Below are 25,968 nucleotides of genomic sequence, written 5' to 3' on the forward strand. Positions count from 1 at the left end.
AGCTGGGTGTAGTAGCATGTGCCTGTAATCCCAGCTACTCAGGAGGCTGAGGCAGGAGACTCACTTGAACCCGGGAGGTGGAGGTTGCAGTGAGCCAAGATTGTGATACCGCACTCCAGCCTGGCGACAGAGTGAGACTCTGTCTCAAAAAAAAAAAAAAAAAAAAAAAAGATGTTGATATTTCAAACATTTCCTAAAACTCTGTCCACAGGGAAATATAAGTGGAAGGCCAGAGCCTGCAGAGCTGAGCAGATCTAGGGAAGCCCGTGCCACCTGCTTCCCTGGGGCAAGCCACAGCCAGAGCAATTGCACAGCTCATCATCCATTATGAGGCTAAAATAATTCTTCTCCTCCCAGGAAGTTAAATACATTGTTCAAGCAGTAAAAGGCTCGCCCATCCATGCTCCCAGTGGGAACTTACTACCCTGGTGACCGGATTAACACAAGATACAAATGACCAAACCTGGCTAGGTTCCCTTCCCTGCCTGCCCTGTCTCTAAAAATTGAGATACTTGTAAAAATACAATGCCTTGATCTTTCTTTTTTTACATCTTATTGAAGCATAGAATACAACAGAAAAGTGCACAAATCATAAATGTACAGCTCAATGAATTTTCATAAAGTGAACAGATTTGTGTAAACAGCACTCAAAGGAAGGGAGAAAACCTTCCCAGCACCTCTGAAGCCCCTCAAAGCCCCTATAGTCACTCCTCAACCCCCTCTAGGTAACTGCAATTCACATTCTATCTCCATTGATTAGTTTTGCCCGTTCACGTGCTGTATGTCAATGACATTGTCTAGAATGTTCTGCCTTGTTGTCTGGTTTCTTTCACTCAACGTGTTTGTGAGACTCATCTGCTTGGTGGCATGTGGTTACACATCATTCATTCTCATTGCTGCATAGTATCCCACTGTGTAAGAATATTTCAGAATCATGTATCCAGTCTACTGTTGATGGGCATTTGGATTGTTTTCGGTTTTGAGCTTTAATGAAAAACACTCCTATAAACTTTTTTTTTTTTAAGAAACAGTCTCACTCTGTCACCAAGGCTAGAGTGCAATGGAGCAATCATGGCTCATTGCAGCGTCAACCCCCAGGGCTCAAGTGATCTTCCCACCTTAGCCTCTCGAGTAGCTGGGACTACAGGTATGTACCACCACACCTGGCTAATTGTTTAATTTTTTAAAACAGGGGTCTCACTAAATTGCTCAGGCTGGTCTTGAACTCCTGGGCTCAAGTGATCCTCCCACCTCAGACTCCCAAAGTGCTAGGATTACAGGCATGAGCCACCATGTCTGGTCTGAACATTCTCATGTGCATCTTTTGGTGAACATATGAAAGCATTGGTGGAGTTGAATTACTGAGTCACAGAGACATATGTTCAGCTTTAGATACTGCAAAATGGCATCTGTGGTGGTACCAATTTACACAGCAGTGGGTGAGGGTACTGGTTCCTCCAGATCCTTGTCAACTTAGTCTTTTACATGTTCTCCGTTTCGGTGGGAGTACATCATGTTAATAAATTTTAAAGCTGGGCACAGTGGCTCACACCTGTAATCCCAGCACTTTGGGAGGCTGGGGTGGGCAGATCACTTGAGGTCAGGAGTTCGAGACCAGCCTGGCCAACATGGAAAAACCCTGTCTCTACTAAAAATACAAAAATTAGCTCGGCGTGATGGCACATGCCTGTAATCCCAGCTACTTGGGAGGCTGAGACAGGAGAATCACTTGAACCCGGGAGGCGAAAGTTGCAGTGAGCCGAGATCACACCACTGAACTCCAGCCTGGGTGACAGAGTGAGACTCCATCTCAGAAAACACATACATACATACATACATCATACATACATACATTTAAAAAGGCTTCCTCGTCCCTTCCCATTATATCTTTCCCGTTGCAATTGCCAACAATTGTTTATGAAGGCTAGCGGCCACAATAAAACTACAACTGCTCAGTTTACACATGGCACAAGTATAACCACTAGCCACAAACTTCCCACCCTTGAGGGCCATCCCAGCAGTCAATAGCCAAAGGTCACACTGTGCTAACTTTTAAAGCCTTTGGGCGGTTACAAAGAACTTCACTGAAGCTTTTCTTCAGGGGACTTATAAGAGGAAGATCCCACCTCCCAATGCACAGCAACCTTCCTCAGAGCCCCTCCTTCCCCATCTCTCTCCTCAAAGGCAACGGTCACTCTCACAGCCCGCTCATCCTTCCCAGCTGGACACACACTCTTCTTAAAGCCATGCGCCCCAGCTCCTCACTCTGCTCTGAGCACCATCCCAACTATGAGCTCGGCGCTACCGGGTGGCTGTCGGCACAGACCCTGATACCTCGCAAGCAGATGCATCGTCGAAGGCCTCCATCACTGGCCTGACCCCAGGGCTTCCGAGCCTCTACTTGAGGCTGAGTATGTACCTGTCCCATTTTACCTTACTGAAAATAATGTTTTCCATCTATAAAATGGGTATTTTAGTAGCACCTCAGGCTAACTACCATTTGCTATGTACCAAGGACTAGAATAACCACTTTGGATATAAACACACCTAATTTACTTCTGCATCACTCTGAGAAACTTCTAAAGACAAAATTGAAGCTCAGAAAACTTGGTTAACTTGTCCAAGCTTCCCCAGCCACATGTGTCAAGATTATCATTTGAGCCCAGTTCTGCCTTCTCATGTCATTACCTTTATAACCCAGCTCCTTATCATCATCCCTGGTGGGCTGAAATGTGACACACAGCCTCCAGCCTCATTGAGGGGCCCTCCCATCATTGGTGTGACTCAGCCAGGTGGGGAAGGCCAGTCTCTGACCTCCGGGACAGACCATTGTCCCTCCTGGGCGCTCAGGCAGTGGATGAAGGGGGCTGAGCCCTTGGCTCTAAGTCAACCCGGAAGGTCCCTCAGAGATATTCACCCAATCCCCATTCACAGATGTAAAAACCAGAGCCCAGAGAGGACAAATGACCAGTCTGAGGGGACACAGGGAGAGGGGCTGAGGAGGGGCCAGAACCAGGATCCTGACCCTCCAGAAGATAAGAACCCAGTCCCATTCTGAGAAAGTCCCCACGTCTGGCCTCATTTCCACTTCTTGGTCACCGGTGAGCTCACACACAACAATGAACAATGTATAAAATCTTCGTTCTCGGACCCTCCCCAGTAAAAACCCAGGTCCTACAGGGGATGCTAAGTTCGAGGTGGCTGGGAGGTGGCTGGGAGGGGGAAGGGTGCTGTTTTTAAGAAAATCCTTGAAATCACGTGTCCACCTCACTGCTATCCCCTCCCCCAAGCCCCTGCACTTCCCACATCATCATCATTGTTTCCATCCCATTTAGAGAGAGTGAACATTTCCTGGGATTCAATTTCTCTCATAATAGTTGGAAGGAAACAAAACTATATGCCATAAACATTCACTGCATTGTATGAAAAATATCTTTATGACAGGGGAGGCACCATAAATGCAGACCAAAGTCCTCCCCCCATCCGTTCCCCAATGCCTCCATGCCTGTGCCCTCAAATATTTAAACATCTCACAGGCAGGAATCAAGAGCTTTAAAATAAATATATTTTTGGCCATTGGGACGTAAAATTAAGATTGGTGAGATGTAAGTACTCACTCCTCCTCGGTAGTTTTCTCTCAATGAAAATAAGAGAAGCTAGGCCATTTTTTCTGAGTATGCGTTTAGGGTTGATGGGGGAGAACTCATTAGTTCAATCTAACATATACTCAATTCTCTCCATATACACAGGATGGGCTTTTTCCCCCTCCTTGTATTTTATTCTCCAACTGTGAAGTTGATATTAAATTTCATCAGATTTGAACAAAATCTATGGTCTTGAAACAGTTTCCTTTAAGGCCTCCGGTATTTATTCAGAACTCATGAATCATGTTCTGATAACACAACCATAATTATTTTTAAAGTGTGATGTTTGTGGCTTTAATAGGAAATGCTTGCAAAAGGCCTTTTCTCTTTGATTGTTTGTAATCTTAGCGGTAATCACCGCTGTTACCTTCCCTGCACCACAGCGGGCCAAACACAATTTCATTTTAATATGAATCGCGAGCTCTTCACCCAGGTTTTAATTAAAGCAATAAAAGCCTTGTCATCTTTGCCCTTTACAATGTACACAGACTCAGAGGCCAGAGTTACTAAGACAGAAATCTTAGATTTCAACAGCAGCAGGAGGGTCGCCTGCCTCCAATACATTTACTGGGGAGGGTTTTTATTTGTTTCGAAAAGCCTCACCCTCCTCTGCCTCTCTGTGCTGCAGTTTCCTCCTCTGTAAAATGGGACAGCAATAGTGCCTACCTACACAGTTAATGTGAGGATGAAATGAGACCACCCATGGAAAACATTTAGCCCCAGAGCCTGAGCCTAAGGAGCTGCAGGGCAAATGTTATTGATCATCGGTATCATCATTTAGTCCTAGAAAAAACAGACCATCTACCCTCATTATTCACATGAGGAAACAGGTTCAGAGTGATACCAGCACAGGTGAAGGCCTAAGAGCAGGGTAGAAACTCGAACTCAGAGCTCCTGGCTCTTTTTCCCATTCTGGACATCTGACACTGCCCCCTGCTGGAAGGAGACTGTGACTTTGAGGCCACAAGAACCTCAGTGCTCAGGGAATGGCAGGTCTGAGCTCTCCTCTAGAGGCTGACCAGCACCTTGTCTTCTGGCCTTCTGATGGTACCATCTCCCCACCCTAGGTCTATGCTTGATCCAAGTGGTAAGAGAAACAGACCAGGCAAACTTGGGGGATCTGTGAAGGAAGGTTGCTGCACAAGCATGATGGTCATGCTGGAACCAAGAGCAAGAATCACAAACTCCAAGTTCTTGTGTGTCTGTTGCATGCCAGGTGTGGTGTGAGGCACTGAGAAGCCTCATTCCGTAGCATGAGGATGTTGGCCTGTATGACATGATGGCTGTACTCCAGCACACGTTCTGCTGGAGCATTGGGAAGGGATGCTACAGGGGCAGTGGGGCCAGGGGCCACACTGGGTGCTGCTCATGCCCTATAAGGCTCACGGCCAGCAGGTTCACATTTGGTGGCACACACTGCACCCCAGAGACCTGAGGGCTCCCCAGGGAGCACCTCATGTGTAAGTCCCCAGAATCTTCATGTTCAATTGTGCAGTGTCATTCCCCTTGCAAACAGCTCTGGAGCCACTGGGATTCTCACTCTAGGAACAAAGTACCCTATTCCCAGCCTTGACTTAGATCACGGCTTCTGCTCGCCTCCTGCCTCAACAGGAATTTCAGAGGAACTGACATCCTTCTCCCTCTCCACTGCCCCATCCACTCAGACCCCTGCTGATTGTCCCTATAAATCCCACCACACCCAGCCCCATCAGCATCCAGCCCCTCATTCTTCCAGCCTTCAGTTCTGGGTCCCACCTTCCCATCCACCCTACCCTGGCATCCTTCCAGGGCCCTTCAGCTCAGCCACCATGCTGTGCTGGACAGTGGGCTCCTCACCTCCCAGGAGCTTCTCCCCCATGCAGCTCCCTGCTCCCCAGGCACACCAGGCCCCTGCCAATGTCATGGCCTGCTCACTTCCAAAATCACCAGCCAGCTTCCTGCTCTGAATAAGGTGTCCTTGCCATCCAGCTGCTCCCCAGTAGCTCTTTAGCTGCACTGGACCCCGGGCCCTGGGACCCGTCTTCTCTCTCAACGCAGCTTAGATTCCCTGATCCTTTACATCAGTCTCTTTTGAGTAAAAAAAGCTGTCGTGTCCTTCTGGTGCACCTGCCTGGCAGATCTCTTGCCCTGGATTAACCCACCTGTCTGCCCCACAGCACAAGCACCGGGAGCTCATTCTCCCATGCCCCACAGCAAATTCCCCAGACCTCCCCACCACCTCTCACCTGCAGTCCCCCGGCTCTTGGCCCACCAACTCTCTGAGAAGACTGACACTTTCAGGTGCAGACACCCTCTGCTTCCAGCCAACCCATCTACAAAGCCACACTCCTTTTCTCTGCTGTCCTCCACACCCAGCACTCGCAGCTAAGACCAGAGCCACCACCTCTGAGCAGGATCCAGACCCTCCCACTTTCTCTGAAATCTGAAAGCATCCCTTAGCCTTTCCCCCTCCTAAACCTAGAGCTTCACCCTCTCTCCTGACACCTTCCATCAATGACTAAACATTCTAAAGACTTTTCTTTTAAAAAAAAAAAAAAAAAATCCCTTCTATGGAATCTTCATCTCATTGAGCTCGGCCCTGGCTCTTGTACTGCCCAGCTAAACTTCTCGCACAAGTTGTCTATATTTGCTGTTTACATGTCCTCACCTCACGCTTCTCAATCAGCCCATGGGACCTGCACAATGACCCTGCACATCAAAACTGCTTATACGAAGCCCAGAGTCACTTCCTTTTCGCTAAGATGATTGGACACATTTCAACTTTCATCTCACCCAATCCCTCAGACGTATTTGAGCTAACTGACTCTCTCCTCCTTCTTAAATTTTATTTAACTTTCTAAAGTTATAATAAATTCCCACGGTTTAAAACTCCCTAAACATAAAAACATACAGTGAAAAGTCTTTTTGTATCCAGCACCTGCACAGTTCCCATACCACGCACACACGCACAGAGGTACATGCATGTACAACGCGCAAAGCCACTACTAGCGTCCATATATCCTTCCAAGGTTATTTAATCAAATGCAAGCACATAGAAATATACATTCTTATCACCTTTTTGTATAAACGGTAGCATACTGTACTGTTTTACATCTTTTTTAGTAAAGCAATATCAAAATGAATAGTCTTGAACATGTCATTTCTCTCTGTAGGGCATATTTCCAAAAAACGAATTGCTGGGTTAAACGTCAGTGTATTTGCAATTTGATAGATGTTGTCAATTTACCCTGCCCACAGCAATGTGTAAAACTACCTGTTTCCCCGTAAGAACTCCAATCGAGTGTGTTATCAAACCTTTGGATTTTGGTCAATCCAATTGGTAAAAAATGGCTCTCTTGTGATTTATCTTATGAATGATTCTTAGCACTTTTCACATACTTAAGAGCCACTTGTATTTCTTTTTCTGTAAACTATTGGTTCATATTTCCTTCCTTTTTTCCTACCAGGGTTTTGAACTGATCTCTAGCAACTCTTTATGTATAAAGGTGATTAGTTCTTCAACTATGGTGTAAGTTGCAAATATTCTTGCCCAGCTTTTGTCTGCTGACTTTACTTATGCTGGTTTGGCCATACAAAAGTCATATGTTGATTTTATGTTTTTATATTTATATTAATTTAGTTTTACGTTAATTTATGGTCCAGTTTTCAGTCTTTTCTTCTGAGGCTTTGAATAGTAGAAATGCCTTCCCCACACCAAAGTTGTCAAGTATACCTTAAGGTTTGTTTTGCTGGTGCCTTTATGGTTCCCTTGAGTATATTTAAATGTTTGATTTAACATTTATCAAATCATTTTTTATTTTTTATTTTTGTGTGTACACAGGTGTACATATTTATACAGTACATGAGACATTTTGATACAGGCATGCAATAAGTAATAATTACATCATGGAGAATGGGGTATCCATCCGCTTAAGCATTTATCCTTGTGTTACAAGCAACCCAATTATACTCTCTTAGTTATTTTAAAATATGCAATTGCCTATACCTTGTTGTACTATCAAATATTAAATCTTATTCATTCTTTCTATTTTGTACACATTAATCATCCCCATGTCCCCCTCTGCCCCACTACCCTTCCCAGCCTCTGGTAACAATCCTTCTACTCTCTATCTCCATGGGTTCATTGTCTCGATTTTTAGATCCCACAAATAAGTGAGAACATGCAATGTTTATCTTTCTGTGCCTGGCTTATTTCACTTAACATGATGATCTCTAGGTTCCATCCATGTTGTTGCAAATGGATCTCATTCTCTTTGTATGGCTGAATAGTACTCCATTGTGTATAGATACCACATTCTCTTTATCCATTCATCTGTTGATGGACACGTAGGTTTCTTCCAAGTCTTGGCTGTTGTGAACAGTGCTGCAACAAACATGGAAGTGCCGATATCTTCAATATACTGATTTCTTTTCTTTGGGGTATATACCCAGCAGTCGGATTGCTGGATCATATGGTAGCTCTATTTTTAATTTTTTGAGGAACCTCCAAACTGTTCTCCACAGTGGTTATACTATTTTACATTCCCACCAACAGTGTACGAGGGTTCCCTTTTCTCCATATCTTCACCAGCATTCGTTATTGCCTGTCTTTTGAATATAAGCCATTTTAACTGGGGTGGGATCATGTTTCATTGTAGTTTTGATTTGCATTTCTCTGATGGTCAGTGATATTGAGCAACTTTTCATATGCCTGTTTGCCATTACAGGTCTTCTTTTAAGAAATGTCTATTCAAATGTTTGGCCCATTTTTTAATTGGATTATGAGATTTTTTTTCCTGTAGAGTCATTTGAGCTCCTTATATATTCTGATTATTAATCTCATCAGGTAGTGTGCAAATATTTTCTCCCATTCTGTGGGCTGTCTCTTCACTTTGTTGATTGTTTCCTTTGCTGTACAGAAGCGTTCTAACTTGATGTGATCCCATTATCAAAGGATTTTATTTATCCTTTGATAAATTTTAAGGAATTGTGGATCCGACATCCTCTTCCCCTAGATCCCCTCTCTTCTTGAATTACTCTGCCATTGGTTTCTAAGACTCCAAGTTCTCCTCCTACTTCTCAAACCACTCCTTCTTTTTTTTTTTTTTTTTTTTGAGACGGAGTCTCGCTCTGTCGCCCAGGCTGGAGTGCAGTGGCGCAATCTCGGCTCACTGCAACCTCTTCCTCCCGGGTTCACGCCATTCTCCTGCCTCAGCCTCTCCGAGTAGCTGGGACTACAGGCGCCCGCCACCACGCCCGGCTAATTTTTTGTATTTTTAGTAGAGACGGGGTTTCACCGTGGTCTCGATCTCCTGACCTCGTGATCCGCCCGCCTCGGCCTCCCAAAGTGCTGGGATTACAAGCGTGAGCCACCGCGCCCGGCCCAAAGCACTCCTTCTTAATCTACTTCACAGTCTTCTCTTCCTCCTCTACTTTGCCTTCAAATGTTGGAGCTCAACATCTCAGAGTCATTGGTCCTCTGCTCTTCTCATTCTTCCCTCTCTCCATCAATCTCCTTCACTCCCAAGGTTTTCCATTTTACTTCTGAATATTTCCAAATTTACTTCTCTCATGAGCTCAAGATTTGTAACATCATCTATCTACTTGAACATCTCCATGTGGAAGAGCATCTCAAATATAATACATCCAAGTCTGGCATCATCAAACCTGCAACTCCCCAGGGTTTCCCCAACTCAGAAAATGGTACCACCATGCCTGAAAATGGGCTCATGGTAGAAGCCTAGGAGTCATCCTTTACCCCTCCATTTCTCTCACCTTCTATGTCCATCACTGTCAAGACCCACTAACTTTATCTCCAATGCATCTACTTCTTTCCATCCCCTCTGCCACAATCTAGATCTTGATCCTTTACTTGGCCTATTACCAACCCTCCCACTTGGTCTCCCTGTATTCATTCTTGTCATTGAGAGCTTTTAATACTGCAAATCTGATGTCATTCATGTCATTCAGTCTGACTCACACACACACACACACACACACACGCACAAGTTCTTTCAATAATTCCTGTAAAAAATGTGAGCTCTTTAGCAGAAGTGGTATTTAGAGCTAAGAGAGTGGAAAACTCTACACACAGCCAGGAAGGCTGTGATGAGGAGGTGACATTTGCAGTGCCCCTGAAGGAACAAATAGGCATTTGTTGGTTGAAAAACACTAGGGGATTCCCATCAGAGGAAACAATGCATACAAAAACACTAAGTTGTAAATGAGCGCAAGAGGTGACCAGAGGTTCTTGTGTGACCAAAGCATTATATATGGTAAAAAAAATAATAATAATAAGTCATAGCTAGTTTTTCTGAACTCTGGTGCTTTACATAATCTTAGTTTAGCTTCCTCTGAAGTACAGCCTGAGATGGGGATGCCTGTGAAAGTGACTTGAAGAGGGCTCTCAGAAGAAGGGAGGAAGGGAGGCAGGACACGACAGGGGAGGAGTTGAGTAAAGATTTGGCCTCGGCTGGAGTCTGGCTGGATTAGCTGGAGCCCATGAGGAGTTGCAGAGTTGGTCACTCCTTGAGATAAGGATATCGGTTTCCAGACCTCCCCTTCTATCCTCTCCTGGGTTCACAGTTCCAATTTTCCAAAGAAGGAGTAGCTAAAGCTGTGAATAGTTAGCAGCCAACACTCACAGCAGCTGAATGATGAGCAGGACTCTGGTGAGGCAGCAACAGAATCCACAATACACACACACCTCATTTACTTCTCATGACACTCTAGGAGCCAGGCGCTACTCCTCCCATTTGATAGGAAGCTGCTATCACTTGCATAAGGAAATCTGGCCCATGCTGAGGCATGGAGGAGCTGGAATTTGAATCCAGGTCTGCTGAGTCCCAAGCCCACTCCCTTTCCTCCTCACCTCATCCCAGGAAGGAGGAGACTCTTTCTGGGTCACATCATCAGGAAATATCCATTCCTGTAACTCCTGGACAGAGTCTGCTCTCAACAGGAAAGAACTGACCTCTACCAGGTCCTCTACCCCCCTGGAGCTGCTGATGGGGACACAGCCCTATCTGAGAATTATATCTCATTCTCAGGCCACCCTGGCAAGTCTGGTACAAAAGTAACCCAAGGTCCAAGGAGGGAGAGGGAGTGTGATCATTTGTAGAAGCTAAAGCAGCTATGCGAAAATTTCTGTGGAGACTTGCAAAAACCAAACAATGGAGAATGCATTTGCAAAAAAAACTTCAAGCCCATAGAGCTGCTGTGAAAGTTTTCAAAAAGGGACACAGTCAGCTAATACATACCCTAGGGGAACCTCTGTCTCAGCTGCAGTTTCTAAGTAAAGAAGATGGCATCTCAGGAGAAATGTTACATTAAAGAACAAATTTGTAATACGATTTGAATGTTCTGGGCCAGGCATAGTGACTCACGCCTGTAATCCCACCACTTTGGGAGGCCAAGGTGGGCGGATCACTTAAGGTCAGGAGTTCAAGACCAGCCTGGCCAACGTGGTGAAACCCTGTCTCTACTAAAAATACACACACACAAAAATCAGCTGGGTGTGGTGGCAGGCACCTGTAATCCCAGCTACTCGGGAGGCTGAGGCAGGATAATCACTTGAACCCAGGAGGTGGAGGTTGCAGTGAGCCATGATCCAGCTACTGCACTCCAGCCTGGGCGACAGTGAGAATCCATCTCAAAAATATATACATATATTGATTGGATGTTCTGGAAGCAAATGTTTTCCAGAAATGGCTTCCCACTGATATTCAGAGCCTTGCATATAACAGGTATCCAATAAACCTTTGCTGATTGGGTGAACCTTGTATTTAACTGTATTTATAAAACATATTTTAAGCCATTTAGAGTGTTTATCCTCTGAATCCTCTAGTGGCTGTGAGAGCTTCATTTTACCCAAATGTTGATGTCAATCCTTAATCCAGTAATTTGGACAATACAATTCCTGCAGTTGATGAGACAACACATTGTGAGAGGGTGTTCATGTGTGTGTGTGTGTGTGTGTCATGAGTTCAAGAAGCACTCCAGGGAAAAGAGGAAGGAAATATATAGGACTTTCAAGTCTAGAAGCCAGTACGGTCCCACTGAGCTGTAGGGAGCTATAGGTACCAGAAAAGTCTAAGTTATTTTTCAACAAAATCATCATGAATCATATCCCATATGTTTCCTACATGTGGTAGTTTGTAAAAAGGCCACAATACTTTGCAGCCTTTCCCCTCAAGACGTAGAGGCTATTTCTCCATTCCTTGAATCTAGGCTGGTCCTGTGACTGGCTTTGACCAACAGAATGTGTTGGAAGTAGATGTGTGTTTATTTCAAGCCTGGACCTCAAGAAATCTTGAAACTTCTGCTCTTGCTGCTCTGGGAACCCTTCTCCTGCCATGTAAACAACCTGGAGCTAGCCTGCTGGAAGCTGAGAGACCATGTGGAACACAGGTGAGCCTCCCCATACCAACCGGCCCACTGCTGATCTGGCAGTGTACTGCTGCTGCTAAAGTGATCCTAAGCAAGGCCAGAAGAACCCCCCAACTGAACTCACTTAAACTGCTGACCCACAAAATCATTAACTAGATAAACATTTGTTGTTTTAAGCCACTAAGTTTTGAGGTGTTTGTTATGCAGCAAAAATTAACAGATACACTATAAGAAATGTAACTGTAATTGCAAAATTTGTTCACATTAAGATTGGCTCATGCCACTGGCTAGACTTAATCTCAGAGAATTTTGATCTTCTTCTTCATAAAGTCCTAAGTTAGGGAGACCCTCTGGGCCACAGCATAAAAGATTTAGAAGGACCCTCAGGAAGTCCAACCACCTTGTTCCACTGTTAGGGACATTGAAGTTCAGAGAAGAGCAGGGGCTACCATCACTCATTACACAAATATTTTCTGAGTGCTCTCGGTGTTCCAGACACTATGTCCCACTGGGATACACAGCATTGGACCAGAGAGACCAGATCCTTTCCCCATGGTGGTCACAGTTTAGGGTGGAAATCAGGTATTAACTAAGTCATCACAAGGTAAGTAGATGACCACTGTGACAAACACTACGAATTAAAAAGACCTGGTGCCATTTTAATGAGAATCATGGAAAGGGGACCTAATGTGGGTTTGGCAGTCACAAAGAGCTCTCTGCAGAAGTGACATTTAGGCTGAGGCAAGTCAGTGGACAAGGCAAGGGAGGCTTGTGGAGCTCCGAGTCTGAGTTTCACAAGTTCGAATGCCAGCTCTAGTGCTCCCTGGCTGAGTCACCTTGATTGGATCAGCCAACATCCTTGATCTTCAGTTGCATCATCTATAAAATTGACTGAACAATAATGTCTACTCATTCTCGAGGCTGTTGTGAAGATTAGCTGAAATAACCATTGAGAAAAAGGCTTTGCAAGCTGCAAAGTGCTGGGGGAATTGTTGAGGATATGACTGTTAATGTTTTGGGGAGGGTGACATTTATTTGTACCAAGTCTCCTCTCCAAACGACTGTGCTCTCCTCTGCCCAGGCCTAGAGCAGACACAGAGCCCCACTGAGTCACACTTTCCCTTCTTGGTGGAAGGACATTGCTGATGCTTTCCAGTAGGTTCCAGAACAGAATTTACCATAACATAGTTCTGAAAACCAGGGCTCAATATGTTAACAAAAATACTATCTAAACATTGTGAAAAGGCTCAGATTAGATGTCAGGGCTAACTCTGGTCTGCTGAGATGAGACTTCAGTTGATTATGTACAATTAAATGACATCAGTGTACTCTTCCAAAATAACCACTTCCAGGGCCTGGAGTCTTGCCCACCAGTCTTGCATGTTGGCGCATGTCAATGCAGTATAAAGGCAGCTTTGCAGCAGCAGCATGATGCTCACATGGGGACTGGCCAGAGAGGGGCATGGTATGGTGGCCCCAGCATGAGCGATCCTGCAGCGGCAGTGGAGGGGGCGCAGCACCCTGCAGCAGAGCTTCCATGCCCCACTGAGACTACAGTATCTTCCTTACTAGTAGTGCCCCCTAGGGCCACAGGCCCGTGTCTTACTCATCTATGGCCTCCATGGGACCTGTCACAGAATAGGGACATAAATATTTGTGAGTTAATAGGCTTCTATTGCCCCATCTGGAAAATATGTGCCCAGCCTGATGGCTGAGGGGCCACCCAGCTTGGACTGCCATAGCCCCCACAATGGCAGAGACAGAGGGTAGAGGTCAGCTCCAGGGCCGGGGTTGCCCTCCAGCTTCCCAAGTTTCTCAGCAACTATAACCCTCCTCGGCTCTCCAATCAGTGTCCTGAGCTAGTCCCACCCAGCAAGCACTACTGCCTTAGGGAACGAACCTCCACGATGCCATGCCTGCAATGAGATACTTCCTGGTATCACATTCTGCCGTGAGGACCTTCCCTGGGGTTCCGGCCTGTAGTAAGGATCCTCCCTGGGGCCCCCACCTGCAGTGAGGACCCACCCTGGCATCACATTCTGCAGGGATGACCTTCCCAAGGGTCCTGGCCTGCAGTGAGGACCCTCCCTGATCTCAGCCTACAGTGAGAACCCTTCCTGGGGTCCCAGCCTGCAGTGAGGACCCACCCTGCCATCACATTCTGCAGGGAGACCCTCCCTGGACCCTCAGCCTGCAGCAAGGACCCTCTGTGGCATCATAGTCTATAGTGAGGATGCTCCCAGCTGAGAGAAACATTAATTTTCAGAGACCAGGCTCTCAGTGGAAAATCTGATTCCAACTGGCAACTGTGACCCACCAGAGAGCCAGGCTAGGGTTCGGACAGATTTGCCCAGGAATGACTGTGCTTCCTTTGCCACCAGTAAGACCCTCTTCTCTTCTTCCTTGTGCCCCATCCACAACCCTCCCCTGTGGCCTTCAACAACTCCCAGAGGGCAAGAGAACCATGCGTGTCTATGCAAGGGCATGTGTGCATCCAAACCAGAACATGTCCCCATGGGTGCTGTGTGGTGGCAAGAGGCAGGTGGCACCAGACAGCAGCAGGCACCTCAACTCACTGCTGCTGAAAAGCTGCCCAAAGGGTAGGGAGTGTGGGCAATACATTTCAAGTTTCATCAAGTTCCCAATCCATTTTAAGCCAAGAGTAGCCAGGTAGTTGATTTACAGAGAACACTATAGTCCCACCTTTATTGTACCTTTTAAGGAGACTATTGCTATTCTTGATCATTCAGAGAGAAGATAGCAGCGGGCTGTGCTGGCCCCACTGTGCACCCCCCACCTCCACCCAGGAACAGCTCAGCTCTAGCTAGCCCAAATCTTAAGACACCCGTTCAGGGAGGACGAGGCACCCACCTGGCTGGTTGACAGGAGTTCTGGGTTTCCGTCACTCATCCCCACGTAGGCACTGTCACCATCAAACTAGAATAGAGAGAGAGAGAGAAGCAGCTCTGATTAAAATGCTCTCAGGAAGGCACCAGGAGAAGCAGCCCGAGGAAGGCAGCAGACTGAATGCAGGGGACCGTGGGCACTGCAGAAGCCAAATCAGAGCCCAGGATGCCCAAGGCCCCATTTCAGCAGGGCTACCTCTAGGGTGGAAGGAGCAGCCCCTGTTCCATGGCCCTCGAGTGCTCAGGTTCATGCTGTTAATCACACTTAAAATGAAAATGGGAAAACCTTTCTGCCCTCTATAACTTGTCCATAAACACAGCAAGCTGCCTTGCCATGTGCTGAGCTGCCCATCCTTGGAAGTATGCAGACACCTCCCTTGACTAAAATTATATCAGGTGATCAGCTAGAGCTGGAATCCCATGTGCTGGGGGAGGCCAAGAACACCAGAGCCTTGGGATCGTGACAGCCTTCCCCAGACATGCCCTCCGGGTCCTGCCATCCTGAGTGGTTTTGGCCCATCACCTATGCCATCACAGCCCCTAGGACCACGCCTGGCTACAGGCAGTGAGGATTATGGTAGAGACCATGTACAGGAACTAAATCCTGTGTGCAGAGAAGCTGCTAAGTCTGGATTCAGGAAGATTTCCCTATAAATCTGCCTAAAAATTCAGGAGCAGGTGCAGGGGAAGAAATGTGGGCTCTGGGACCCCTGCCTCCCTCTTTGCCCTGAAGTGTGATCTCAAGTTGGTGCCTCAACTTCTGAGATTCCTCATCTGTTAAATGGGGATGATGCCTGTAGGCCCCTCCTCATAGGATGTTGCACTGTAGAGCACTTGACTCAACACATTCATATGGAGAGGACTTAATTCCAGTTAGTTCCCTTCCCTTGAGCTAGGTGTCTTAGATAGGGTTCCCTAGAAGCAGAGCCTGAGGCAAGGGTTCAGATGCATGTGGTTATTAAGTACTCCTTGGGAACAACCTGTAAGTGTGGAAGGCAAGCCGGACAGGAGTGGGTACAGCTAAGCAAGGATGTGGTCTTGCCTGAAGACTTGCTTCAGCCTGTTCTGGTGGGGAGCTCTGGGGCATGAATTGTATGCAGAGTTAGTACAAACATGGAACAAGGGGTGGCTGTTGTAGCCCAGGTAAGGAAGTCATCGGCCATGGGCTGCCCTTAGGGGACATGGGGAGGCATAACCTTCTGAGCAAGGTGGCCCCCAATTGGCCAAGGATAAGTCTTCAGAGAACTATACCGGCTGTGAGCCATTTGCAGGCAGCTCGTGCTCAAGGTGGGTGGGAGATGTCTGTGCTGATCAGTAAAGGGTTCTGGGTGGGGCATTTTATTTTAATTGAACCATTTATTTATTAAGATATATTCACATGGTTCAAAATTCCAAGAGTACAAAAAGCAACACCACCCCACCTCCCAGCCATCAGCACTGCCCCTCTCCAGAGGCAACGTCTACCAGCCTTTTTATATCACTTCAAAGACTGTCTACATATACACATTTTAGAGTCAGCTATTCTATTCATGACAGCATGCTATACAGTTTTGCACTTTATTTTCCTCTTAGCAACACATCTTAGAAAATGTTTTATATCAGAACATAATTCTTTCTTCTGTACCCAGTATTCCACAGTGTTGATATAACACATACATTTAACTAGCTGAGCACATGGGTAGTTGCATTGTTTCTAGTTTTCTGCTATCCCAATATTGCTCCCATAAATATTTTTGTGCATCCGTTATTCCACATGGGTGTGAGTTTATCTGTAGGATTCATTTGTATAATTGCTGGGTCCAACTGTATGTGCATTTGTAATTTAGAGAGACATCACCCAGCTGCCCTCATGGGGGCCGTAGAAATCCAAACGCCCACAACCATGTGAAATGTCAGTTTACCCAGCCCCCTTCACTCAGAGAAGCTTTGCTTGACAACTGGCTCAGATGCCAGCCCCAGCTCCTGTGGGCTGAGAGCCCACCACCCTTTCTACCACCATTTTCGATGCACTCTCGCCCCGCCTTCCCTTGGTCTTTGTTCCATAGCCCCTGTTACCTTCTAGCATTCTCTATATTTACTATATTCATTGCTTACGATTAGATTCCTCCTACTAAAATGGAGGCTCCCAGGGATCAGGGATCTTTGTCTATCTGTACCTTGATGCCTCCCAAGCTCCTAGAACAGTGCCTGGCACAGAGAAGGTACTCAATAAATGTTTGTTGAATAAGTAAATAAAGCAGCCACTACCACATTCAGATCACCTCTGACCAGGCCTATCCTCCCATCTAGGCAGTTGGGTTGATGGTTACACCAAAGAGCCTCCCCAGCACAGGGACGGGGAGAGTCCTTCAGTGACTGCTGGATGATTAAAAGAAAAGGCTCTTCCATGCCTAGAGTTTGGGCACTGACCCCAAATGCAGGACTCCGTCCACCACACTGCATCCAGAGCTCATGCTGTAAGACCCTGCTGAGAGGCTACCTCCTCCAGGAGGCCTGCCATGCTCTCACCTCCTCTGGCTGTTCCTCTTACAACATAGACTGGCTCCACATTTGTCATCTGTCCCAGAGTGGGAGCAACATGGAGGCTGGAACTGTGTCCTGGTCATCTCCAAATCTCCCAGAGCCTGGCATTAGGGATGGGGCTATAGATTAGGCAGGGTGGGGGCGCTTTCAGCAAAAGCTCCTGGGTACTTGACTTGATGTGTGACCATAGTCATTGATCATTTTGACAAAAGTAAAATTTTTTTTAAACCACATGTAACTTATAAGTAGACCCTAATAGAAAGAATAATTGGAGATGGAGGAACATTAAGTTTAATGAAGTGTTTGAAACATTTTATAAAGCAATGGTAATCGAACGGTATGATATAGGAATACGCATAAGAAACAGAGGGAAAGATGTCCAAAAACCTTTGAATGGTCACCATTTATTAAATGCTGGCGAGAACAGAGCCACTGCAAGGCAGGGGCCACCATCTGCTTCATTCCCCGATATGCGCAGTAGACAGACAATCAATAAATATTTGGTGACGGACTGAATATTCCTGGCACTGAGCAAAATGCTTTACATAAAGGACCTCATTTAATCCTCACAATGATCCAATGAAGAAAGTATTCTTTTCCCTGCTAAAACCAAGGAAATGGGTAGAGAGAGGATAAGTAGCTGTCCAGGATCACACAGTTGGGGAGAGATGGGATTTAAGAGTCCCTTGTTGGATTTTTTCTGCTTGGACTCTCCCACTAGCTGCAAGTGCATTCACAGCAGGGACCAATGCTTTTCTAGATCCTACTATATAATCAATAGTCTGCCTTGGGCCTGGCGCATAACAGGTGCTTGATAAGTGTGTTAGAGGTTCAGGAGAGGGAGGAATTATCCACAGAGAGCAGTGGGAATGGCACTGGAGATGTAGGGTAAGGGGGCCTGGTCTCTGATGCGAGTGTGTTAGGGGCAGGCAAGGGGGTGGGCAGTAGATTCCTATGAGGTCACCAGAGCCTGTCTCATTCATTCACTCCTTTATTCAACCAATGTCTAGGAAAGAGCTGCCGCGTGCTGGAGTAAAGCTTGCTTCTGGCTTTCAAGGGGCACTTGAGAAGTTGGCAGAGGTTCCCGAGGCAGGGCCTGGGTCTCCTCAGTTCAGTTACCCTTGGGTACCTTGCACAGTGCCCTGGAGCCTGCTGGGCTCAGAACCAGCTGCTGAGCAGCAGTGAGCAGAGGCCCTGAGGGGGCGAGGAGGCCTGTTCTCTGCCCACCTCTGCCAGGGTTCCACCACATTGGAGCCCTTCGAGGGCATGAAGGAATAGTTGGGGGACACTGAGGGTTCCCAGGCTCCCCCTGGCTTGGCTTCCAGGACTCTAAGGCATGGGACTTACCCCCTCAGCCCCTCCTCATTTGGGACCTTTTCTGGGTAAATGAACTTGGAAGCCAAAGGGAGAGATCACAAAGTTACCTCTGCCATCAGACACAGCAGGGCTACCTCCTCCTCCACATGTGCACAGACAAGATCAAAAACACCCACATCTACACCCACCGCAGTGCATACGCTGTGTGAACACAAAGGTGTATGATGTACACCGTGTGCACAGCGTGGGCAGCACACACACGCACCACAAACCCATGTTTGTGTGGACCCATGTCATGCAGCACAGCATTCAACATGGCAGTGTTCAACTCACTCATGTACCATGTCCATGGGTAACACAAAGCAACACACACACAGCACAAGCGTGAGTGTGCACATGTCAGAGACCCTTTATACAACTGGGCACAAAATAACCACAGCATGCACACAACGAAAGCAGAGTGTGCCCATATGTGTACAAACATTCCATGCGTCTGCAGCCATTTAAATGTAACTCACATAAATGTGAACACAAACATATACTGCATGTGCATAGAGACATACAAAGCAAAGATGCACAAGAACTTCAATTCTAAGCATATTTCACAGTTTATCAGTTCCTTGGCCAAAAATCTTTTTTTCATACCACACAGCCTTCCCTATGCTTTAAAATGTGAGAAAAAAAATGTAGGGAGAAACAACAGCTTAAGAATTTCCATGAACGCCAGGAGAACATCCTCTTACCAGTGACTGGAATAGATTAATTTTCCCCATTTCATATTCTAATTATAATTCCTTTTCCCATTGCCATCTTCAGTCCTCATTACAGCTGGAAGATTGTTCTGCAAAAGCCAGGCCTTCATCTTCTCTTCCCAAGAGTTTTGTCATGGAAATGAGTTTTGGAATCTGAAAGAATCCACATTTTTGCAAATATCGAATGTGTAGGGATAACCCTTTCATGACGGCCACCAGGGACACAGCTTACAGGGGCTTCTAAGGCGTCTGTCTCTCCCCTACCTCTCCTTTCCCTGTGTGGTCCCCTCAGGGAAAGGAGCTCCTCGGCCCCTATTCCAACAACCATCCTCCAACCTAAGCACACCATGCTTCCCCAAAGGATTTTTTAAGGAAACTTAGCAAATAGGCAACTAAGGTGAAGAGCCCTGATCTTAGAGAGTCAGATCCCAGGTCCATCTGTGCCACCTTGGGCAAATTGCTTAACTGCGTTAAGCCTCAGTTTTCTCATTCTTATGACTACAGAGTCACTGATTTATGACAGGTATAAATAAAATATTTGTGGGGTAAACAGATGTGATAACTGGGTAGATGAATGGATGCAAAGGAGGAAGGGGTAAAGGATGGGATGGATGGATGGGCAAATGGGTGGATGAATGGATGGGTGGACAGATGATTGATAGATGGGTGATGGATAGATGGATGATCGGCGGGTGATAGGTGAATGAACAGATGGGTGAGGGATTGTACACATTAGCACTGTCCAACAGAAATATAATATAAGTTACAAATGTGACCCACATATGTAATTTTACATTTTCTAGTAGCCACAGGTTTTTTATGGGGTACATAAGATGTTTCAACACAGGCATGCAATGTGTAATAATCACATCATGGAGAATGGGGTATCCATCCCCTCAAGCATTTATCCCTTGTGTTACAGACAATCCAATTATACTCTTTTCATTATTTTTAAATGTAGTAGACACAGTTTAAAAATATTAACAGATAAACTTAATTTTGATATATTTAACTCAATATATTCATAACATGATTTCAACATGTAATCAATACAAAATGATTATTAATGAATGGTTTATTAATGAGATGGATGGATGGACAAATAGATGGGTGGTTGGGATGTATGGATGGGATGGCTGGGATGAGAGGGAGGAGTGGATGAATGGATAGGTGAAAGGGGATGGCTGCGTGAGTGTGAACAGACAAGTGTATGGGAAGAGTATTGGGATGGTGGACGAGATGAACATGGATGGGTGAGATGGGTGTTGGGGATGCATGGATAGATGCCTGGACGTGTGGGTTCTTGGGTGGATAAAATGGGTTGAGTGGTTGGGTGGAATGGATAGGCACATAGAAGTGTGGGTCTGGTATTTCCTTCTCACTCGACTCACGCTTTCTCTGGAAAATGTCATGGCTACTCATGGTTGCAACATCACCAATTCTCAAATCCTCATCTTTAGCCAAATTACCTCCAGATTCCAATATGGATAGTTTTCTCCCTGGCTATCTCCCCCATTTGCTCATGAGCACCTCAAATTCAACACCTCCAGCACTAAACTCATAACATGTACATGGACTTGCTGTTTCTCCAGCACTCCCCTGTCATAACAGAAACTGTCACCTTCCACACAGTCCCACAGTCAGTACCCCTGGGGTGACTCTGGTCTCCCTGCCATCTACATCCCTCTGATCCAATCACCTGCAACATCCTTCTGCTCAGCTTCCCTAAGAGTATGCTGAGTGTGAACACAAAGGTATACAATGCATGTGGTATGCACAGCGTAGGGGCACACGCAGGCACCACAAACCCATGTTGGTGGGTCCGTATCACACAATCCATCTTACACCTTGGCTATCACTAGCAATATTTGGGCAATCGCTTCACTCCTCAGATCCAAACCCTGCAGAGACTCCCCATCACTTAGCCTATATCCAGGACCCTCCAGGACAGCCCCAAGTCTCAGTTCCTATGGGGTCCTCAGCGTAGTGGGAGCCTCCAGTAACACCACTTTTTTTTTTTTTTTTTTTTTTTTGAGACAGTTTTGCTGTCGCCCAGGCTGGAGTGAAGTGGCATGATCTCGTTCCACTGCAACCTCCACCTCCCAGGTTCAAGTGATTCTCCTGCCTCAGCCTCCTGAGTAGCTGGGATTACAGGCACGCACCACCACGCCTGGCTAAATTTGTATTTTTAGTAGAGAGAGACGGGGTTTCACCATGTTGGCCAGGCTGATCTCGAACTAATGCTCTCAAGTGAGCTGCCTGCCTTGGCCTCCCAAAGTGCTGAGATTACAGGCATGAGCCACCACACCCAGCAAGTGCCCCCACTCTCACACATCGTCCCACCATCAGCCTGGAGCACTCTCCCTTTCTCTATCCACTGAACTCTACCTCTTCCTAGGCCCTTCTTTATTTCTGGCTACAAACTCCAACCTTAACACTGTCTTGCTTGCTTTTATAAACCTATATTCTTGGACCTAACCAAAAGCTTCCATCTAAAGTCAGCTTTGGACTTAATTCAACTCCCATGTGCAGTGTAACATACTGGGTAACAGCACTTATCTGATGACTGGTTCCACTACTTACGAGCTCAGTGACTTTAACTTCACTTTGCCTTCCTTTCCTCACCTATAAAATAACAATTATGACAGCCACATTCCTACCTCGTAAGGTTCTTGGTATCTGTTATCAGACATCAGCTATGAGTTAGCATTATTAAGCATTATGTTACAGATATTAACTATTTTTGACAGGTGCTTAATAAATTTACCTATTATCATTGTTATGATATACTCAACTCCTATCCCCTTATCAGCCCCCATCTCCCTCAGTCTAGCAGATGACATTGTCTCCTCTGTCACTGAGGAATTGAAGCCATCAGATATTCCCTCAATTCTCCCAACCTTCCCTACATTATTTACATCATGCTCATCTTGACTTCCTTTCCTTTAGTCTGAAAAGCTATCTCCCTCCTGTTCCAATGTCAGCCTCTTCACCTTGACCCTGTCCCTCCCATGTCTTCTGCCCATTCGCTCCCACTCTCGGTCCTGGGTCTAAGATCTCATTCAAATGTTCTGAGGCGAAACGAGACCAGGCAGTGCCTTTGTTGTATCGTGTACCAGGCACCTATCATGTGCTGAGGAATATGCTCCCAGCCACTGGGGAATCTACAAGTGAATTTTGCCACTGCCCCTTGGGAAATCTATGCAAATAGATCATCACAAAGGCACTGAAAAGAGATAAAAGCAAAGGGACTTGGAGGCAACAGTCACTGTTCATTGAACGATCTCTTGTGAGTGCTTACTGTGTGCCAGGCAGTGTGCTAGGTGCCAGGCATGCCAAATGATGATGACACAGCCCCTGCCTTCAAGGAACCCCCAGTCCTTTGGAGAAGATGACAGCTATGGAGGGAGAATGAAACCTTCCTATTCTCCAAATCTACAAAGGAAGAGATGTTCTTTGACCACAGTCCCAAGCTGTAAACAGTGAGTCCCCAAACCAGCTTAAAGCTCATCCTCATTGGTCACTGGGAGCTTTACAGCCCCACCTCTGAAAGTCAATCAATCAATAGTCTTACTCCTAATAGCCACATGTCCACCAGGGAGACAGCCAGCCTGTCTCAAAACCTCCTGCTCTGAAAGTCCTCCTATCCCAGGACTCCATGCTTCCCCAAACCCTGAAAAGATCAGCCTCTTGCTTGATTTGGGGAGACTACCCTTGCAAAGTATACCAATGAATTCAGCTTCTTGCTTTCGATATTGAATGATGCCCTCTTCTTTGACACATGTGACAAAGGCCAGGATAAGGTTAGCCATGGGGAGCAGAAGCAAGGCAGAGGGTCTTTCCAGAGAAGCATCCTGAAAAAGTGACTTGGAGGCTCCATGATGTAGGAAGCACCGGAGGTGACTAGGCAAGGAGCAAGGAATATGACATCCAAGGCTGCTGTGAGCACTGGCTAAAGAGCACCTACTGTATACCAGCCCTTGTCCCAGAGCTGTGACCAGCCATCTCACTGGAACCCCCTAGAAATCCCCAGGTTTCCATAAGCAGCAGCCCCACTGTCGAGATGAGCAAGGTGAGGCTCAGAGTGGTTGGGAACTTGTCCAAAGCCACCCAGGAAGTCTGAACTTGGCCTTGATCCCAGGTACCAAAGCAGCAGCTGTTCTGTAGAAGCTGTTGCTCTTCCCCTCTGCACAGAGACACAGATCAAAGACCAGGGATGCACAGCCCTCAGCCTAGCCAGTCACAGGCACTGAGAGCTGCGCCTCACCAAGATGTAAAAAGGAAACAATCAAAGCAGCACACACTGCTCCCGCCTGCCCCACATTGGGCCGTGAGAACGCTCATTCTGCACAGATAAAACACAGCTCTAAAGAGAGAGGCAGCTGCAACCTAGGTCCTGCCGAGAGTGCGGTTTTATGTGGAAGTCTCATGGGGAAATACACATCAGGGCCGGGAAGATGCCGGGGGAGGGGTGCAGGCAGAGAGCCCGGCACAGATGGAAGAGGAACAGGAATAGAGCATGGCCCGGGAAGCCTCAGTCTCAGCCTGATCCAGGCCCTGTACACCAACTCCAGGCCCATCACCACTTGGAGAAACATGATGGCACAGTGGATACAAACACAGGCCCTGGTCTGGCTGCCAGGGTTCAAATCCTGGACTTGTTGCTTTCAAGCTGTTGGGTTTTTTTTTTTTTAACTACATTACTGTGTCTCAGTTTTCTCATCTGCAAAATGGGTATGACTATTATTTGGATTAAATATACGGAAAGTGCTTAGAACATTGCCTACCTAGAGAAGGTACTCAATCATTGTTAGCTATTTCTTATTTTATTATTGAATCCTCCTAAGAACCCTGCCAGTTGCTATAACTACCTCTCTTCTGTAGATGAAGAAACTGAGTGGGGCTTTGTGCAAATCTCTGAGATCTTAATCATGGAAAAGACCCTTGATGCCTGTGCCCACTGTATGTAATTTGAAATAAAATTTGCAAATTAAAGTCTTTTATAAGAAAGTCCAACTGTGAGGGCTGATTTTTCCCAACAACGATGACTTTCATGCTTTGTTCCTAAAATATCAGATATTAAGCTCTCTTCAAAAATGTTTTTCTCCTGATTGGTGCGCCTGCTTTGCTGGGCACAACGCACATTTGTATTCTGCGTGGTGATAAATCCTCCCGGTGACAGAGGCCCGGAAAGTTTAGGGGATCTGCCTAAGGCCACACAGCCAAGACCTGCCTGAGCTGAGTCTTGAAGTCCAGGCTGCTGACTCCTAAGAGTACACCCTGGCTTCCCACCCCCACTGCCTCCAAGCCACGTGAACCAGAGAAGGTGACCTCATGACTACGGGCCTGGGACCTTAACTATCAGAAGCAAGGACAACGCCTTGGGCACCGCCTGCCGCAGGAGCTGGGAATGTCCCTTGTAAGCAAGCTCAGTGCTGTGGGCCCCTGCAGGACCCTTGTCCCCACCACCACCAAGAGTTGGCTTGGATGGTGCCACCTATTTCAGTCAATAAAAGACATCGAGGGGTAGTGTAAAAATGGCAGTGGTCACTATAACACCAGAGGTGAGGGCTGCCAGGCACCTGGGCTCCTCTGGGAGGTGGAAATCATTGCCCCCTCCCACCTGGCTAACTGTGTTCTTTCTAGACCTCCACCATCTAGAATGGTGGCCACTTACCGCATGTGGCTTCTGAGCACTTGAATCGTGACTAGTCCAAACCGAGATGTGGGTAAATGTAAAGTCCACACTGAATCTCAAAGACTTCAGAGCAAGAATGATGACGATGACAACAAAAAGGAATGCAAAATACCTTATCAATATTTGTATATCGATGATGTATTGGAATAATATTAATATTTGGGATATACTGGGTTAACTAAAATATTAAAATTAATGTCACCTGTTTCTTTTCACTTTTTCCGAACATGGCTATTAGAAAATTTAAAATCACGTATGTGGCCTGCATCGTATTTCTACTGGATGGTGCTGGTCTAGACGCTTCCCTAGTCATTGTCTTCTCCTGACCCAGAACCCCAGAGACAGAAGAGTTGACATCATCAGCAGCAGCCGAATCCATTTCTCTGTGATAGATATGGGAGAAATGGGGTTTGCAGAGGAAGAGTGACATGTTGAAGGCAAGAGTCTGGTAACGAGGCATTCATTCATCCAACAAATGTTAACTGAGGCCTTACTATGTATGCTCTGGGTACTGGGAAACAGCAGAGGATGAAGTAGAGGGCCACATCCCAGTCTAGGGCTCTGCCCTGAAGGCAGTTTGTAGGCTGGGGGTGAACATGGTGATGACGCAGGAATCTCGCCCCAGCCATGGGATCCTGGGGTCCTGGGCAGCTGGACTCAGCATCAGCCCCTCAGCCCCTCACAGTTGGCTGGATCACAGATCTCATAGGCTGCAGGCAGGAACTCCAGCTCCAACCTAGGGCAGATCTGCCCCAAGACCA

The 25,968-nt window shown here is 46.5% G+C and overlaps 1 protein-coding gene across 8 annotated transcripts in view; it reads right to left on the bottom strand.

Moving 5' to 3' along the window:
* The window catches only part of TOX2 (TOX high mobility group box family member 2), a 154,745-nt gene that overhangs the window by 80,864 nt on the left and 47,913 nt on the right, over positions 1-25,968 (bottom strand). For 7 of the 8 annotated variants that reach the window (XM_055266373.2, XM_055266374.2, XM_055266376.2 and 4 more), the window contains exon 2: positions 14,883-14,948. In XM_055266373.2, the coding sequence (XP_055122348.1) occupies positions 14,883-14,948 (66 nt within the window). Of the gene's footprint in view, positions 1-14,882; positions 14,949-19,500; positions 19,525-25,968 lie in introns of those variants that run through there. The other variant, XM_063634198.1, reaches the window with a different exon arrangement.

This window comes from Symphalangus syndactylus, chromosome 24 (assembly GCF_028878055.3).
Source record: "Symphalangus syndactylus isolate Jambi chromosome 24, NHGRI_mSymSyn1-v2.1_pri, whole genome shotgun sequence".
In the NCBI taxonomy this organism is placed as follows: domain Eukaryota; kingdom Metazoa; phylum Chordata; class Mammalia; order Primates; family Hylobatidae; genus Symphalangus; species Symphalangus syndactylus.